Source organism: Impatiens glandulifera, chromosome 3 (genome assembly GCF_907164915.1).
Source record: "Impatiens glandulifera chromosome 3, dImpGla2.1, whole genome shotgun sequence".
Lineage (NCBI taxonomy): Eukaryota > Viridiplantae > Streptophyta > Magnoliopsida > Ericales > Balsaminaceae > Impatiens > Impatiens glandulifera.
This window is the reverse complement of record NC_061864.1, coordinates 31,636,010-31,653,432: the sequence shown is the minus strand read 5'-3', so window position 1 is coordinate 31,653,432 and position 17,423 is coordinate 31,636,010. Positions and strand designations below refer to the sequence as shown.

Here is a 17,423-nt window from a genome sequence, read left to right as displayed (position 1 = left end):
TGGGGGCATTATTGTTGACACATTTATTGTTTGTACATACGTGACCTAGTGGGAGATTATTAGAATTTATGGGGTCACTAGTATAATATATAATTGTACAAATGTCATATTTAATATAAGCCAAAAGAATGTGATCTAATGTGAAATTAAGTTTATGGCTTATTGGGTGTATTTGTCATGAATATAAAGTGAGAATAACTAAGTGACGTTTCTAATTTTATGAATGGGCTAAATTAGAAATGACCTAATTATAATAACTAACTTAATGTTGGTTATATGTAACAGGTAACAGATTAATTTAGGATAGTATAGAACCATTCCATAAAGAAAGTATAAAGGAAAAAGATTAAAGAATCATTCAATCCATCATGCAAAGTCTAAAAAAGATAAGATTCATGATTCATAAAATTAAGGTATCTGTAAGATTTTAATTTCTCACACATTAAATTATGATCTAATTAGGATAATTCTAACAAATATGAGTGTCTAAAAATTATTATTAATACTAGCATGTCTCCCGTGCATTTGCACGAGTAATAATATAAAAAACCGTGAAAAAATATTACGGTAAAAAATTTATGGGCGGGTCAACCCACAATCCGACCCAAGTATCCATTTACTCTCACATATATCCAAATTCACCACAGCTCTCGACCCGGCAATCCGGACACTTTAAAAATTAAGCATCATTATATATATATAGATTAGTTAGTTAAAAAGTTGAACTTATATTGTTAAAATATCATGCGTTTATCAATCAAATTTTGGGTTGAATTTAAAATATAAAGTGTTATTAGCCTAATTGGTTAAAATGTTGTACTTATTTTGTTAGGTTGCAAGTTCGAACTATACCTATAGCATTTTTAATTTTATTTTTAACCGTTTTAAGTTTATGGGCGGGTCAACCCACAATTCGATCCAAGTATCCATTTACTCTCACATATATCCAAATTAACCACATTTGGGATGAATTTAAAATATAAAGTATTATTAGCCTAGTTGAGTTAAAAAGTTCTTGTTTTGTTAGGTTGCAAGTTCGAATCATACCTATAGCATTTTTAATTCTATTTTTAACCGTTTTAAGTTTATGGGCGGGTCAACCCACAATCCGACTCAAGTATCCATTTACTCTCACATATATTCAAATTAACCACAACTCTCGACCCGGCAATCCAGACACTTTAAAAATTAAGCATCATTATATATATATATATAACAAATATTTATTATAATTATGAATCAAAATTAAGTTAAACTTCGAGTCCCATTCAGATTTTAATTTCTCACATATTAAATTATAATCTAATTAGGATAATTCTAACTAATATAAATTTATACAAAATTATTATTAATATAACAAATAATTATTATAATTATGAATCCAAATTCTTTATGAACATCCTTGAAAGAATTAGAGGCTCAGGCAAAAAAAAAAATTGTGACGATTAAAAGAGAGTGATACTAAATGAACTTTAAATATAAAATTGTTAATTCTTCTTTAGTAGTGAGATATTGCAAAATATTAATATTTTAAATTTTTTTAAATTTTTTTTTTATGTTTAATGAAATTGTTTTAAAAGCAATTGAAAGAAACGAAATCTTTTTTATTTTTATTTCTAATTCTTATTTTTAAAACATATAAATAACATTAACAAATTATTTCAATAATATTTTATTTGATTTATTTATTATTCTTTTTATTACTCTACAAAATATAATATATTTAAATATGAGGAGTGATAGAGTGAGGGAATTTGGTGAGGGAATTTGGTGAGGGAATGACGTGTCATCACCTTCATTGGTTGTAAAATGTAAGAGTGGAAGGAAAGAGAGAAAAGAGAGAAATTATTTGATTTTTTCAGCGAATAAGATTATGCCACGTCATTCCCTCATTAAATTCCCTCACCAAATTTCCTCACCTAATCATTTCTCTTTAAATATATATATATATATATATAGATATTTGATTTATTTGTTATATTATTACTTCATAAATAAATAAATAAGTTAACTGATAAAATATATAAATATATATTAACAAATTAATAGATAAAGAAAGAAAAATTATTAATAAAATAAAAAGAGAAATTAAAGAAAAAATATTAGTGAAAAAAAAAATTATTAATGAAGGAGAGATAATATATTTTTTGAATTTTATTCTTAATTAACCAGTTTAATCACTTTCAACATTATTTATTATTGCCAAACATTTTAAGTTAAGTTCTAAATGCAATATTTAAAAAAAAAATTGTTCTCTCACCCTATGGCCGGATTCTTTATCATTATTAAATTAAAAACAGATAATAATTAAATTTAAAAGTAATATTTTTGCATAAATTTTGTAAACCGATCTATTTAAATAAATTATTTACCCATCATAATTTTATTATATTATTGTTTACTTTTATTTAATATACCAATTATTTTAGAGATTATATTTCAGATTAATATGTTATATTTGACATTTTATATATAATTATTTATCAAAATATTATACAACTCTCACTGTTCAACTAATATATATTAAATCATTTACTAAAAATATTTAAAATAATTACTTAGAGTTTTTAAATTAATTTGTTTTTTTTAGAAAACAATTATTAAACTCATATTATTGTTGACACCCGTCATCATCGTAAAGGTAACAACAATCCGAAAGAACGTGTATGCAACGAAAATAAATGCGATTGGTAATTATTTTTAATTAAATGAAAAATAATTTCCCGAAAAAAAGAAAAGAAATATAACTAACTACTAATCACAATATTTGACAAGGAAAACAAATTAAAAGAATTTTTTTCTATATAAAAGGAAAATACAAGATCCCTTGAGAGAGAGAGAGAGTTTAAGAAGCCATCATCAAAGGGAAAACAGAGAAAAGGGTTTTTCTTTCTCAGCAATTTCGACCGGGGGAGGAGGAAGAAGAATATATATGCGAGATGGGTTTTCTTCAAAGAGATTTTGCAACCTAGGTACCGTTGGTTTGAAGAACATCAACTTACTCCATCGATTTTCATTTCTTCGACTAAATCTCTAAGTTCTTGTACTTGCTTTTAGCTCCGACAAGGTCAGTTACCATTTCTCCATGTTGTCATGTACTCTCTCTAGAAAGGGACTATCTTTCCCTAACCCATTTGAAGTTTGGGGAAAGAAAGATAAAATTATACTGATGTTAATGTTTGGCAAATAGGTGGGTGGTTTTCTTTCCTAACCCATGTGGTCGTTCTCAAAGGGTTTATTGGGTTGAAACGAATGATTGTTTACGTTTCTGTTACAAGACCAAACTACTATTTTTGAAGGTTTTCTTGACTAATTTAAATATAAAACATGGTTTATAATTATGCACCAACATTTTTAGTGGGCCTTTGTAAATTCTGCTGGGAAATACTTGAGAAAAGGATAGAAGATGAAGTCTGAAAAGATTTTGATCTTTCATGGATTATGGTAAAGTAAAGTATATGCTCTTGTAAAATAATATTACTTCAGCGAAACAAGAAGCCTGAGTTATGGTTTCACTATACCTTTGTTTTCTCTCTTTTTGCTTTCCCTCCTCTGGGGTTGTGGCATTATGCATCTTTAATTAATTATGTCTCTTTCATTGTTCTTAATTAATTAACTTTCTTCCTTGGCCTTTTGAATAATTTATATTTATGTTCTATTTTTGAGAAATGTAGTTTTTATTCTTTTCAAGATTTCTGCTACAATTCTGTGACTGAGCCTCTCATTAGTTCTTGCTTCCATTCAGTATGTCTTGAATAGCTGCTAGTATGGACCTAAATGCATCTCCACTGCCAGAGGAAGAAGAAGATTTCTTTGTTTCTCGTATAGAAGAAGATGCAGTCCCAGAAGAGCATATTCCACATGTTGAGCGTATAGAGTCTGGTGCTGAAATTGCTCGTCGGGTAATTTGTTTTCATACTAATAAACATTTCTATATATAAGCGGGGGCATGAGTCATGCTAGCTTTCTAAATTCAAAAAAAAAAAAAAGAAAAAAAAACATTTCTAGTTATGAAAAAAATGATTACCAAAGAAGGCTATCGATGGCAACACAAATTACGTACTAAAAAGTAAACTAATCACTCCTCGCACAATAACCAATTATGATAGTTGTTAGGAAATCTTTCCCATCACTTGCTCTTAATCTTGCCAACACAGGATCACACTTGTCTTTGGGCTCTTGTCTCTTTTGATAGTCCCAAAAACAATGATGTTTTGTTCAAACCAAATTTCATAAACTGCAAAGTAGGCGTCAACCATCAGCTTCATCCTCTACCCGTTCCTTGATAGTTAATCAGTCCATGTTCTTCCATATACTATTAGATAAAAGACAATAAAAAATATATGCTTAAGACTCGCATTATCCTTTGCATTCTATCATATTCTTCCACATTGCTCCACCTCCAATCATCCTTGTTCAGATTAAGAAAATTCTGGACTAAATCTCTACCATTATTAATCGAATTCAGGAGGAGCATGTCATTTTCCATTCCATATATCCGTACGGTGGTCAGTTTGAAAGTGTCACTACCAATAAGAGCTATGAGGATTAGGTGATTGGATCATAATCCTCCATATTAAACCACAATAAAGTATCTCCGGTTTAAACTTAATCAACTTGGTAGCAAGGTTTTGTCCGTATATAATCATATTGGTCGTCTTCATGTTGCTCATGCCTTTTATATCATCTTGAATTAAACAGTTAGCTCTCACCTTCAAGATGTCGTCTTTCCTTTTAAAATATATAGCCCTTTTAAACAGTCAGCTCTCACAAGTATCTGTTTTGGTAGCCAGAATGTGGAGGCTGCTCAATTATTATTTTTTTGGTCTAAATTCATGTTCTTCAATTTAAACCAAGATTACTAATTTATGTTATCAAGAAGCTGGTTTACAATTTATATTATGTAAAGTACTCTAGTGTTTAATCATGGACAAATACAAACATTTAGTTTATTCCAGCCCCAATCTCTTTTGGCAACTTCCTCTTTCCTCAGACTTTTTCCATTAAGTTTTCTGATCAGTTTTTTCCATTTCTCTCTGCTCAGGAGCGTCATGAAAGACAACAACGATTGAAACGGGAACGCGGTGATGACAGACCAGTGAAACCTTATCGCGCCCCTGTGCAAGAACATACACAACAACAGATTCACAGGACTTATGACAAAACTAAGCTTCCTCCTGGTAAGTTAGTTACCTTGTTGCCCCAGCTAGAATGGCTTTCTTAAGCTTTTTTGGTTACCACGGGAGAGAATGATGCATGGTCCAGTATTTTGCATTTCCTTCACAAGATTATATCCCTTTGTTCTATTCTTGGTTGGAATAGAGATCCGCCGTTTTATATAGCCATAACATATGAGAACGTCTAGTATGCCTAACACATATATTATATTCTCAGTTGTAGAATGAAGTAAATTTGTTTACCTGTCATTTACTGATTAATCTTTTTATTCTTTATTGAACTTTCCCCCCAGAAATACAATCGTTCAATTGGTAATTACATGAATGTTTGTGCTTCATATACTCTATTTTCTGATTTGCATTTGAATCTGCGACCTCTTGTGCGTTGGGTGCATGTAGTTCTGGGGCATGTTTTTTACGATTAATTTAATTTGTATGTGAATTTGTACCTGCATTAGCTTTCTCACAGTTTGCTTGCTTTGGTCATATTTACTGAGTATGCAGCTGTTCTGTGACACAGTGGGAGATGAACCAGATTGTTTTGTAGGTTAGAACTGTAATAATATCCATTATTCTGAGTCAGAAGTTGTTTTCTTAGATTTACATTATAATCTAAGTTTTAGGTAATACATGTTTTTAGATTGGTTTAATGATAAATCAGATGTTAAAAATAATATTATATGATAAAAGTAATTTTGAGAAGAATTTGGTTCGTCCTTAATTTGATGCTCTTAATTTCTTTTACTCTTGTTCATAATTTAATGCATTATAATGATGCTATGACATACTTGTAGGATCCAATATATTGATGACATTAATTGTGAGAGGAATTACACCCTCGTTCTAGGATTAGGAGAGGAAATATTGGGTGATCCCTTTTATGATATATGAGGTCATATTGAAGTCTAAGCTTGTAACCTATATAGATTAAAATGGTTACATTCATTTTCTTCATTTGTCCCATTTGGAAACACTTTTTATTTTTGTATGTGGATCCAGATACAAAAACATTTGCAAACTAAACCTAGTCAGAGACAAATTCAGAAATTTATCTTATGTCTTTGTATCTGGATATACAGAAACAAATTAATAAATGTGTTTCCAAATGGGGCTACCTCCACTAGCATTGGCCGTTGCTTTCTTACACTTGATGGAAGGGGTAATAATCAAGATTTCAATCTACGTGCATCTTCTTGAGGGTGTAACTTCTAGGATCTTCAATCATTTTTGAAAGACACCTCTTTTGTTCTTGAAAACCTAGGATAATCTTTAGCTGTAGGAGACTTGATTACCAGGCTAGATACATTTTTCGTTTCTTTTGTGCCTCTGATTTAATGTGAATGGCCATCTGATCAACTTCCTACTGGTAACTTATTCCATAATATATATATATATATATATATATATATATATATATATATATATTCAGTTATTGGAGCATAATTATTGATCTCTTTAAGCTAGTTTTTAGACTTGGATATGTGATACATAAATCAAATATTTGAAAAATGTTACAGGTTGGTTAGATTGTCCTTCAGCTGGTCAGGACATAGGCGGCATCATTCCTTCTAAAGTTCCGCTTAGTGATGATTTCAATGAACTTATAGCTCCTGGTAAAAGATATTCCTTCAAACAAGTGATTAATCAGCAACGAAATCAGGGAAGAAAAGTAAGTATATGAAAATTGATTTCCTTGTCCGGCCCCTCTTCGCCTTTTCCCTTCCCCTTCTTTCATTTTCATAATTCTTCCGATCCTTGTGCAGAATTAGCTGCTTAGAATAACAAAAGTTCCTGTCAGTACTCTAAGAATATACTAAAGCTCCTAACAAGTGCAATACGCATGTGTAAGTTTGAAAGATATGCATAAGGGCCAATTGGCCAGATATACAAAAAGTTTAGTACCTTTCAAGTTTCAACTAATATATTTGTTCTAGAGATTTGACAAGCATCCTGGAATGTTACTACTATCATGGTTTGTTTGGATAGATTACTGTCTATAATTTCTTTGTTTGGAATTGAACGGGTGTTGGTACAAGAATTTAAAAAAAGAAAGGGAAAGGTGTCAGTGTCCCTGCACAAAATTCACATGGATATGGGACAAAGTTCAAGGATTAGCAACGTAACCTTTTTAGTTTTTGGCCCCTTCAACAGAACCTTCCACTAAGTTTTTCTTTTGCTCTACTCTCGAGCTACATGGGATACTTCCAATTGCTTGTCCCTTTTTGGAATTCATTCTACCGCAGAAAGTCATGTGGCCTGGAAGGGAACTTATCAATGAAGCTCCGGAAAAGTAAAATTAGTACAAAATATGTTGCATGAATACGAGTGTCGTATCAAATACGATACGGATACGGCGATACGAAAATATTTTAAAATATAAGACACGATATGTTTAGGATGGGCCAATTATTAAAAAATATATAAATATTATATATATATATAATGTTTATATAAATTTAGTATATTAATATAAATAGAGATAGGAACCCATATTCATCATTCATAATAAGTTTGGGCGGTGGCAGCGGTTAATGAGTGTTATTTTTGAAGAAACTGTGAAGAAGGGTTAATTTAGTTTCACTTTTTTTAGTAATTTTATAATTAGTCCCCTCAAATTTGACCCCTAAATTTTTATTTTCTTTGCGATTTCACGAAAAACGTGTCCAAGCCTTATCCAAACCGTATCGGAATGGTCAAACCTACAGAAAGTCAACGATACCTATTTTTCCATATCCTATACCCATTTTGGCGTATCGTACACGTATCTGTATCCGATCGGATACTCCAATTTATTTTTTCCAAGTATCCGTGCTACTTAGGTACAAATTGAGAAATAATTACATATAGGTGGGAATTAATTGCATAATAACTACAATTAGTTGTACTAAGTGTATTACCCACTTAATTACTATAAAAGTAAGTAGATTATACATAAGTTGCACATTGAATAACAGATTTGTGAAGTTCATAGCTCTCATCTCCATTTCTCTCTCCACTTTCCTTGATCTCAAATTCCTACCCTAGCTCTCAAGGTGAAACAGTTCCACATGTTCCTTTTATGATGTGTAAAGGCATGGAGAAACTTTGAATCGGTGCCATTGAAAAGCTTTCCACAACCTATACCAGTTAATAATGGACTGTGAGAGCTCCACATGCTGATAAAGGTAGAAGAAAGGGTGAATTCTCTACACTGATCCATGTTTGGAGTACAAGAGATAATATTTGAGACCTTTCTTTCACAACTGATGTGAAAGAGAGGATATTTGGGAGTACTTTTCTAAGTAGTTTATAACTTGTGCATTTACCTTGACTCCTTAGCTGTACTTGAATGAGGTAGTAAGCACTAAGCATCAGAGATATTCCAACAGGTGCAAGTCTCACACAAAAGACTCATTGGTGAAGAGATGATGGAGAATGTGAAGTTCATTTGAATTTCTAACACATCATCCTTATAGTCTCAGACAGAACACTATCATTGGTAAAGGTAGATAAAAGGGTGAATTCTCCACCACACTGATAATATTTAGGAGTTTTGAGATACACGGTGGAAGGGAGACAGGTCAATCTGTTGATGCTTCACTTTGATGCATCTTATATTACTCTTTAATATCTCTGACAGTAGATAATAGCTAAGTTGAAATATAGTGTGTTTAATTACATGTTTAAAGAAAGTAGCTAAACAAGTTGCTACAAAAATTTGTGATTCTTCCCTTGTCATATGTAGAGTTCAGAAGTGATTGCAACACAGTTTTAGTTTCTATGAAAAGGAAATATTTTACATAGTAATAATTGAACTAAGAGTTTCTTTAATCTTTGTATATCACATGTAGTTTGAATCTCTCTTATTTATATTTCCCTTCATTGTCACTGCTGTTTCAGCTTGGTTTGGTGATTGATCTCACAAATACGACTCGCTATTACCAAACGTCGGATTTGAGAAAGGATGCCATCAAGCATGTAAAGGTGTATATCATCAATCTGTCACTATAATAGTTTTCCTTGTTTGCCACCTTTTCATATGTTTCCACTAAAATAAAATCTTCCAAGTTTCTAACTTTCTTGGTTATTCAGATTCAATGCAGGGGTCGAGACTCTGTCCCAGAAAATGAGGCGGTAAATGTATTTGTCTATGAGGTAAGGGCATCTGGTAAATTTACCTGTTTGATTGTAGAAGTAAAACTTGAATGCACATCTGATCTTTGATAGTGCTCTGCACTGTCTTAAATGACAGTATTATCTCTAGCATGAAGCATGTGTATGATTTGCTCAGTTAGGCTGACGAGAGTTATTGTTTGGTTCAGTTAGGCTGCTAAAAGTATTAATATATTGCATCAAAAGAAGTGCACCTGTTTATAACCAATATATAGCTGATGAGCTGATCTTCAATATTGCTAAACTTAACCATTTAGGGTATTTCAACTATGATTCTAGAATTACAAAATAGGATTTTAATAATTTGAGGAAAAGAGGATCTATGTTCCCTCATATTTATTGTACTTGTTTTCTTCTTCATCAAACGTTAAGCTACTGACGGTGATACTAGTAATAGTTGTGGACCCTCTTAGAATATGTCAGATTCTTGATATACTTGCTTTTATAGAACTATATAATCAAAGCCAAGGTTAGTAACACATCATCAGATTTATGAAAGGAAGTTATTTTACAACTTATAAGAAAATAGAAAATAGGAAAATGAAAAATAAGAAGAATAAAAATTGAAATGGAAAAATAAATAAATAATTGGGACCCTCCATTTTCTCATTTACTGGGTAAAACTGTCTACCATTGATTGAAGATTTATGAGTACATCTGTAACAACTGCACTTGTATCTCTTTGTAACCATTTATAAAAAGAGGATAACATAGCCAACGTCTTCTCTTTCTCTCCATTTGGAAATCCCACATGTTATTAGAGCATGTACTTTAAATCTTACCATATCTAGCTTCCTATCCTCTATTGCTGCCTCTGCCAATGGCCGGCATAACCACCTAATCATTAGGTCTAATAGTCTAATTACTTATTTTATTATATCGGTCTCAAAAACCAGACAGACCCCACAATGACTAATCTTTCTTCGGCATCTGCCAATGGCCAGTGTAACCACAGAGAGTCTAATAGTCTAATTACTTATTTTATACTGGTCACAAAAACCAGACAGACCGCACAATGACTAATCTTTCTTCGGCATCTTCCAATGGCCGGTGTAACCACAGAGAGTTCAATAGCCTAATTACTTATTTTATATTGGTCTCAAAAACCAGACAGACCCCACAATGACTAATCTTTCTTCGCCATCTTCCAATGGCCGGTGTAACCACCTAATAATTAGAGAGTCCAATAGTCTAATTACTTATTTTATATCGGTCTCAAAAACCAGACAGACCCCACAATGACTAACCTTTTTCTCGGCATCTGTATCACAGTCATAAATCCAAAATCTTCTTGTTGTTAGCTATTTTCTTTTCCTCCAGTGCACATTCAATTCAGGCTTCAGGTTCTTGATATATTCATCCAAGTTGGCCATCTCTTCTTCATTCATTGAAGAGAAGAACCTAAGTAAAGAAGCAAATCACTAATTTGTGAAAGAAAGCATCGATATCTGGTTATTTTCTTCTTCTATGGGCAGTTCAGGTTCTCAATATATTCATCCAAGTTTGCTATCTCTTCTTCACTCATTGAAGAGAAGAGCCTAAGTAAAGGAACAAATCACTAATTAGTGATGGAAAATATCGTTAACTGGTTCTTTTCTTCTTCTATAGGCAAAAGGGTCCTTCTCAGCACAAAAAGGCTGAAGCAACCAGTAGGAAAACAAAAGATGGAAAACTTTTATCATTGATCCTCTAGGCAACACAATGAAGAGCATGCAACAACAATGAGCCTCATTGTTGCATTCTCACGTCTCTCTTCATCCAAAAAGCCTCTTTACTTTAGGTTGTATCAAACCACTCATGGGCCTCCTTGGTTTGGAGAATATATGCCGCTTGGTTTGAGTCTGAGTGTGTAAATAATCAAACTAGGCTCATCTCTTTGTTTTTATTAGGTGAGAGATTTAAGAGATTTTGATCCTTATTAAAAATAAAATCAGTTCATATTTGTGTAAATAGGTGTAAGTTGTTTGTTTTTTTTTAAATTGGTGACCTTATTTAAAACGTTTATTAACACGAAGTGCGATTATTTTAAAGAGCAACATAAAAAATGGAAAGACAAGATACAACAAGATTAGATTCGAGCTGGTTCATTTGTCATGATTTTTAAAGAGAGAATCCTTACAAAATGAGGTTTCTTTTTTTTTACATTTTCAATACAGACAAAATAATAGCAATCTGAGTTCATAAATTTGCATGTTATGAAACATGTTTTCCCCAGATCTAGGTTCTAAATTTTAGCATTTACCCCAATTTGTTGATTCTTGATGAGCAGTTATTTCATATTCATATTCATATTCATATTCATATTTTATCTTCTTTTTTCTTTAATTAATGTTGCAGGGAGATCAATTTATATATATATTGAGGTGTCATGACTGTATGATGCTATTGTTTCTTTCTTTTACTAAACTGCATGTTGGTTCTGGGATTTTATATCCTACTTATCCAGCTATTCTGCATGTGCTTGTTTCTGAGGATGTTGTTTCAGGAATTTCAAACATTGTCTCTTATTTCTGGAAACAGGTCTTACAGTTCCTTACTCGTCAAAAGTCCTCAAACCCAAAGAAATATATCCTTGTTCATTGTACTCATGGACATAACAGAACTGGTTACATGATCGTCCATTATCTTATGCGGACAGTACCGATGTCTGTTTCCCAGGTAGGTAATATATTTAAAAAACTTTTTTCTATATAGCATGGTTGCTGAAGAAAGTTCATATTCAAAGTTAATTTTTCCATTGCCTTTCTGCAGGCCATAAAAATATTTGCTGATGCACGCCCACCTGGAATTTACAAACCAGATTATATTGATGCCTTGTACACTTTTTATCATGAAAAAAGACCCGAAATGGTTGTTTGTCCACCAACACCAGAGTGGAAGAGATCTTCAGAGTTAGATCTCAATGGTGATGCTGTGCCTGATGATGATGATGATGGGACCTCTGCTGTTCCAGTACTGGTTGGATTTCTAATTCTCTATAGATTTTGTGCATTTGTTGGCATCATTATCGTAAAGTGTTCTCTTTAGCAAAAAGCTGTTGTTTTCACATTTGTTGCATTTTACACGGAAAATTGTTGTGTTCTGAGACTTTAGTGTCTGCCATTAAAATTGCATTGAAACAGAAAATACGTTTTGTAGTTTCATACCATCTCAAGGAAATAGGATTTAGGACATGGGTAATACATATGAAATGGGTTTATTTTCATTGAATTCATGATTGTACTTGTTCATTGTAGGAAAATAACGAATCTAATGTACTGATGACGAATGATGATGTTTTGGGAGATAGCATTCCATATGACCAGCAAGAGGTATTTAGGCAATTTTGCTACCAAGCAATGAAGTTAAAAGCGGGGGTATGAACTTTCTCAGCGCCTACAAATTTCTTTTTTGTTTATGCTCATGCTTGTCTGTCTAGTTGATCTTCACAATGGGATGTTTAATGAATCCCATCCTTGCATAGTTTTTCTGTATCATGCATATTATTTAATAGCCTGGTGATCTAAACTTGTTCTTTAGAAACACTTTATTTATATTTTCTTTGTATTGAATTGTGATTCCTCCTGGCATCCCTGAATGTTGTACTTGGTTTTGATTATTACTACATTAACAAAATCTTAGTGATCTACCCTAGCTTAATAAATTTTTAACTTAAAAAAAAGAAAACACCTTAATTCCTTGTTTGCTTCTTTGTGAAGTTTTCATAATACAATAGTATCTTAAATCTGCCTGGTAGTTTTTGCAGTTACTTGATTAATTGATTTTAGTTATTAGGTCAATCTAAGAATTCACTCTAACTTTTGAATTTGGTATGTGGTTCTTCGGAGTAGTAGCAGGAAATCTTCTGTTAGTAGAAGTTTATTTGATCGTAACATTTGTCTCTTTCTATCGCTATGAGTAGATGTCTCTTTTGTTTTGAATTAGTCTTACTTGTGTGCTATATGTATGTATATATAATTTGGTGCTCATATATCCTTTTTTCTGTTTTCAGCCAAAGGGAACTGCTCAATTTCCAGGATCACATCCAGTCTCACTTAACAGGTCATACTATGTCTTGTCTGAGGTTGTTTTCATATAAGTGATCTTTATGTGACCTATTTAATTAAGAAAAAAACAACTTTTTTCTTTTTCATTTTGTTTTATAGAATGCTATTTGTTACTAGTTGTCACCATATGGAGTTACAACCAGCTTAGTTGCTCAGTATTGTTTGCTATTGTTACAACCAGATTAGTGAAACCTAAAACAAATGAAGGTAATGTGATACTGAAACAAAAAGAAACTGAAACAGATAGTTGAGTTTCTATAGGGAAATTAGTCATTATAACTTGTTTCTCTTAATGCTTAAAATCGGTGCATACCATTGTTCATCCTGTTGGTCTTTTTTTGTTGTCATCTTTAATTCTGAAAGATAGGTCTTTCCTTTTTACCGTTTTAAAGAGCTCGTGGTCATGCTTCAAACTCTTATCTATGGTTTACATATATTTATAAACAGAGCAAAGTAGTGTTCGTCATAATATGGATGTTATATTGATTATTTAGTCTGACATAATGAAAAACATATGAATTGCTATCTTCAGCTATAATCATTTCTACTATTCCCATTTGGGAACACCTGGGAACAAAAATTCCGGATCCAAAAAGCGTATCTAGATCCGTTTACAAAAATATAAAAATTATAAGTGTTTCCAAATAGGGATGTGTACTTTGTTTTTTCTTACCCAAATACCATTTGTGGTTTCAGTGAAAATCTACAGTTGCTAAGGCAGCGTTATTATTATGCAACATGGAAAGCGGATGGAACACGATATATGATGCTTATTACTTTGGATGGATGTTACTTAGTTGATAGGGATTTTAATTTTCGGAGGGTCCAGATGAGGTTTCCGTGCAGAAGCTCTGGTGACGTATGTCTGCTCTACATGCTTTGTGGGCTGTTTTCTTGTGTTAAAATCAAATTGAATTCTGGAATTCTTATTTGTTTATCTTTCCCATCCATGCAAGGCTATTGCGGAGAGATTTCACCATTTTACATTACTTGATGGTGAGATGATCATTGATACGTTGCCAGACTCACAGAAACAGGAGAGAAGATACTTGATCTATGATCTCATGGCAATTAACCATGTCTCTGTCATTGAGGTTAGATTTTCTACATTTGGTATCTTATCGTGATGGTTAATGGTGCTTCTGTTTTGCATCACTCTTTTGCACTTTTTCACTACCTTCAACTGCTTCACAAGTTGGTCAGATAATCTCTTTAAAATTAACACATGTTTATTTAGCATTGGTGCAATTTACCAATATGTAACAGTTGACGATACGAAGTTTAGGAAAAATCATTGTTTTATGTACATAAAGACAACATAAAACAAAAGGTGTAAAATGAGCTAACTATTAATCATCTTGCTAACTCATGTCCTTAATGTTAATTTACACCTAAAGTTAATTTATTTTATTTTTCAAAAGTGGCAAGAGTAGCTCCTAAGAGACCAAAGGTCACAGTTCGATTCTCACTTAGAACGCCTTAAGTTGAAGTTAAAATGGAGGTCATGACTGTGGGGGTCATTCTAGCTTCCTATTTCAAAAAATAAAATAAAAAATTAATCATCTTGCTAACAAACATTAAATACCTCCCAACCTCAAACATGCTTTTTGCACAATGCCATCTTGTTTCTGTGTTCAATAGATGATAACCGATTGTTGTATCAACATTATTCATCTCGTATTAGTGAAACTTACATGCCTGGATTTTCAAAGAGATTATTTATTTTTATGTTTGAAAAAGGTAGTTGTATTATTGAGAGCAAAAAGAGGACTCATGACCAAAGAAAACTATTAATAATAACATAAAAATGTGTTGTGTGAAATAACAAAAACAAAAATCATCATGAACAAAACAGAAAAGTAGCTGAAACCTACAGAAAAACTAATTATTGATCATTTAAATGATGATGTTAAAGACCTTCCAACTTTGAAATCGATGAGAAAGAAGTGGAAAGTAATTATTTAGTTCTATGATGATAGTTTCCTTCAAATGTTCTCCTATTTCATAAAGATGATTTTTATGTTCATAGAAAAACACATGTTCTATTGGTTTTTGTAGGAGGATCTTTAGTGTTGAAGTTTGTTTTCATATTATTGGCACATGTCATATTTGTGTGATTAATAACTACTGATACTGAAAATGCAGCGACCTTTTCATGAGCGTTGGAAAATGCTAGAGAAAGAGGTTATCGAACCTCGGAACTATGAACGTCAGAATATTCATATTAAAAATCCAAATTATAGATATGACATGGAGCCATTCAGAGTATGTTGATACACAATAATATTCAAGTAGAAGAAGTAATACTCTCAGCACACTTTGCTTCCTGAAGATTGAGTTTTTCTACTCATTAACTGATTTAGGTAAGAAGAAAGGCCTTCTGGTTGCTCTCCACTGTTACCAAACTGCTGGATGGATTCATTCCAAAGCTATCACATGATGCAGATGGTCTCGTCTTCCAGGTGCTTTACACAATTGTTTCATTTCTGTATATTCATATCTTCGTTTTACTAGTTAAATTAATCAATGGTTTTGACAACGATGAGTGCAGATGTAAAATTGCATACTATTCATCATTTGTTCTTAGCCATTTTTTTTATGTTTTCTTATTTGTTACGAGGCGAGTCATGATTCCATTGGAAAATTTCCAAAACAAATTTGAAATTGGTTTTAATTTTTTTTTCGGTTTGGTATAAGATTTTTTTCAATCGCTATCTAAAAATCATGGTCCAGATTATTTTCTAGATGATTGTGAGTTTTGAAAAACAAAAGATGATTGTGATAACATGTGTTGTCTTGCTGATGAATTTGTGCATCATCGTCAGGGTTGGGACGATCCTTACATACCTCGTACTCATGAAGGCCTTCTCAAATGGAAGTACGCAAATATGAATTCGGTCGACTATCTCTTCGAGGTAGGTGGTCCCTTTTCTTTGTGGGGACAAACTTTCCCTTTTTCACTTCATCTAATAGTTTAATTATTGGTTGATTGTTTATTGTACTCACAAAAACAGATGGTTGACGGTCGACAACTGTTATATGTGTTCGAGCGGGGAAAAAAAAAATTGATGGAAGGAAGTAGAGTTGTTTTTAGTGGTTGGTTTTTTGCTTTTCTATCTCTAAAGTTATATTTTTTTTTTTATTTACAATAAGTTAGTTTAAACATGCAGAGGGGTCAGATCCAGCCTCTTATGCTGGAAAGATTATTGAGTGTTCGTGGGACGGAGATGAAAATGTGTGGGTGTGCATGCGAATTCGAACCGATAAATCTACTCCAAATGATATTGGGACATACAGAAAGGTCCCGATAATAATAATAATTAATCATTTTTAGCTTTTCTTTTTGTGGCGATCTAATATTGTTGTATCGAGATGATGCAGGTAATGCGAAGCATAAAGGACAATATAACGGAGGAAGTGTTGTTGAAAGAGATCGAGGAGATTATCCGATTACCCATGTATGCCGATAGAATAAGGAATGATAGTAAGGCTCATCAGCACTCGAGTTCAGCTCGACGAAAATGAGAAGTTGGCAACTCTTCTTCTTTTGTAGGTGTGAAAATGGTGTCTGCTATTATTATTGTTATTAGTGACTATGAAAAGATGATGAAGAGATGTATTTGAATCTCATCAACCAACCAAGGGTAAATTTACAATTAGTTATATTTGATATTTTATATGAATTGATTAACTATGTATATCAGTTTTTGTGTTTTATTAGCTATTCATTTCTCTATCAAAGTTATTATTTAATTATGGGAAGAATATTTACATTAAAATTGATTGCATATTTATAAATTCTTAAAATGTTAAATTTTATTTTAAATTGTTTGAATTTATTTTAAATAAATATTATTATTATATAATTAAATATAAAGTGAAATTAAGAAATAATAATAATAAAATAAAATTTATAAATTTAAATATCAGTTCATTTATTTGAATCAATAAATAATAATTGTTTTTTAAATTGTAAAAGTTTAGTTAGTGTAATAGTTTATTTAAGTTAAACTTGTTTATTTTAGAATTGAATTTTTTTTTAGAATGA

General features: G+C 31.9%; 1 protein-coding gene across 4 annotated transcripts; it reads left to right on the top strand.

The window, feature by feature from the left end:
• Nucleotides 1–2,828: 2,828 nt before the first annotated feature.
• LOC124929262 (mRNA-capping enzyme-like) lies at nucleotides 2,829–17,133 on the top strand. Of its 4 annotated transcripts, none has more exons than XM_047469581.1 (18): nucleotides 2,829–2,972; nucleotides 3,746–3,902; nucleotides 5,045–5,180; nucleotides 6,695–6,846; nucleotides 9,057–9,140; nucleotides 9,249–9,311; nucleotides 11,850–11,987; nucleotides 12,081–12,287; nucleotides 12,566–12,685; nucleotides 13,321–13,370; nucleotides 14,072–14,234; nucleotides 14,332–14,469; nucleotides 15,521–15,640; nucleotides 15,739–15,837; nucleotides 16,201–16,290; nucleotides 16,390–16,471; nucleotides 16,546–16,676; nucleotides 16,757–17,133. In XM_047469581.1, the coding sequence occupies exons 2-18, from the start codon at nucleotides 3,768–3,770 to the stop codon at nucleotides 16,898–16,900; spliced, it is 2,052 nt and encodes a 683-aa protein (XP_047325537.1). In that variant the 5' UTR covers nucleotides 2,829–2,972; nucleotides 3,746–3,767; the 3' UTR covers nucleotides 16,901–17,133. The 4 variants fall into 4 exon arrangements, with proteins under 4 accessions (XP_047325537.1, XP_047325535.1, XP_047325534.1 ...); XM_047469579.1 differs by having other exon boundaries at nucleotides 2,830–2,972; nucleotides 3,692–3,902; XM_047469578.1 differs by having other exon boundaries at nucleotides 2,910–3,067; nucleotides 3,692–3,902.
• Nucleotides 17,134–17,423: the final 290 nt, after the last annotated feature.

Excerpts from the sequence above, each read along its gene's own strand:
- LOC124929262 (XM_047469581.1), top strand. The coding sequence starts at position 3,768 with ATGGACCTAAATGCATCTCCACTGCCAGAGGAAGAAGAAGATTTCTTT. Across the intron at positions 11,988-12,080 it reads TACCGATGTCTGTTTCCCAG|GCCATAAAAATATTTGCTGA; the intron begins GTAGGTAATATA and ends GCCTTTCTGCAG. Across the intron at positions 13,371-14,071 it reads CATCCAGTCTCACTTAACAG|TGAAAATCTACAGTTGCTAA; the intron begins GTCATACTATGT and ends TTGTGGTTTCAG.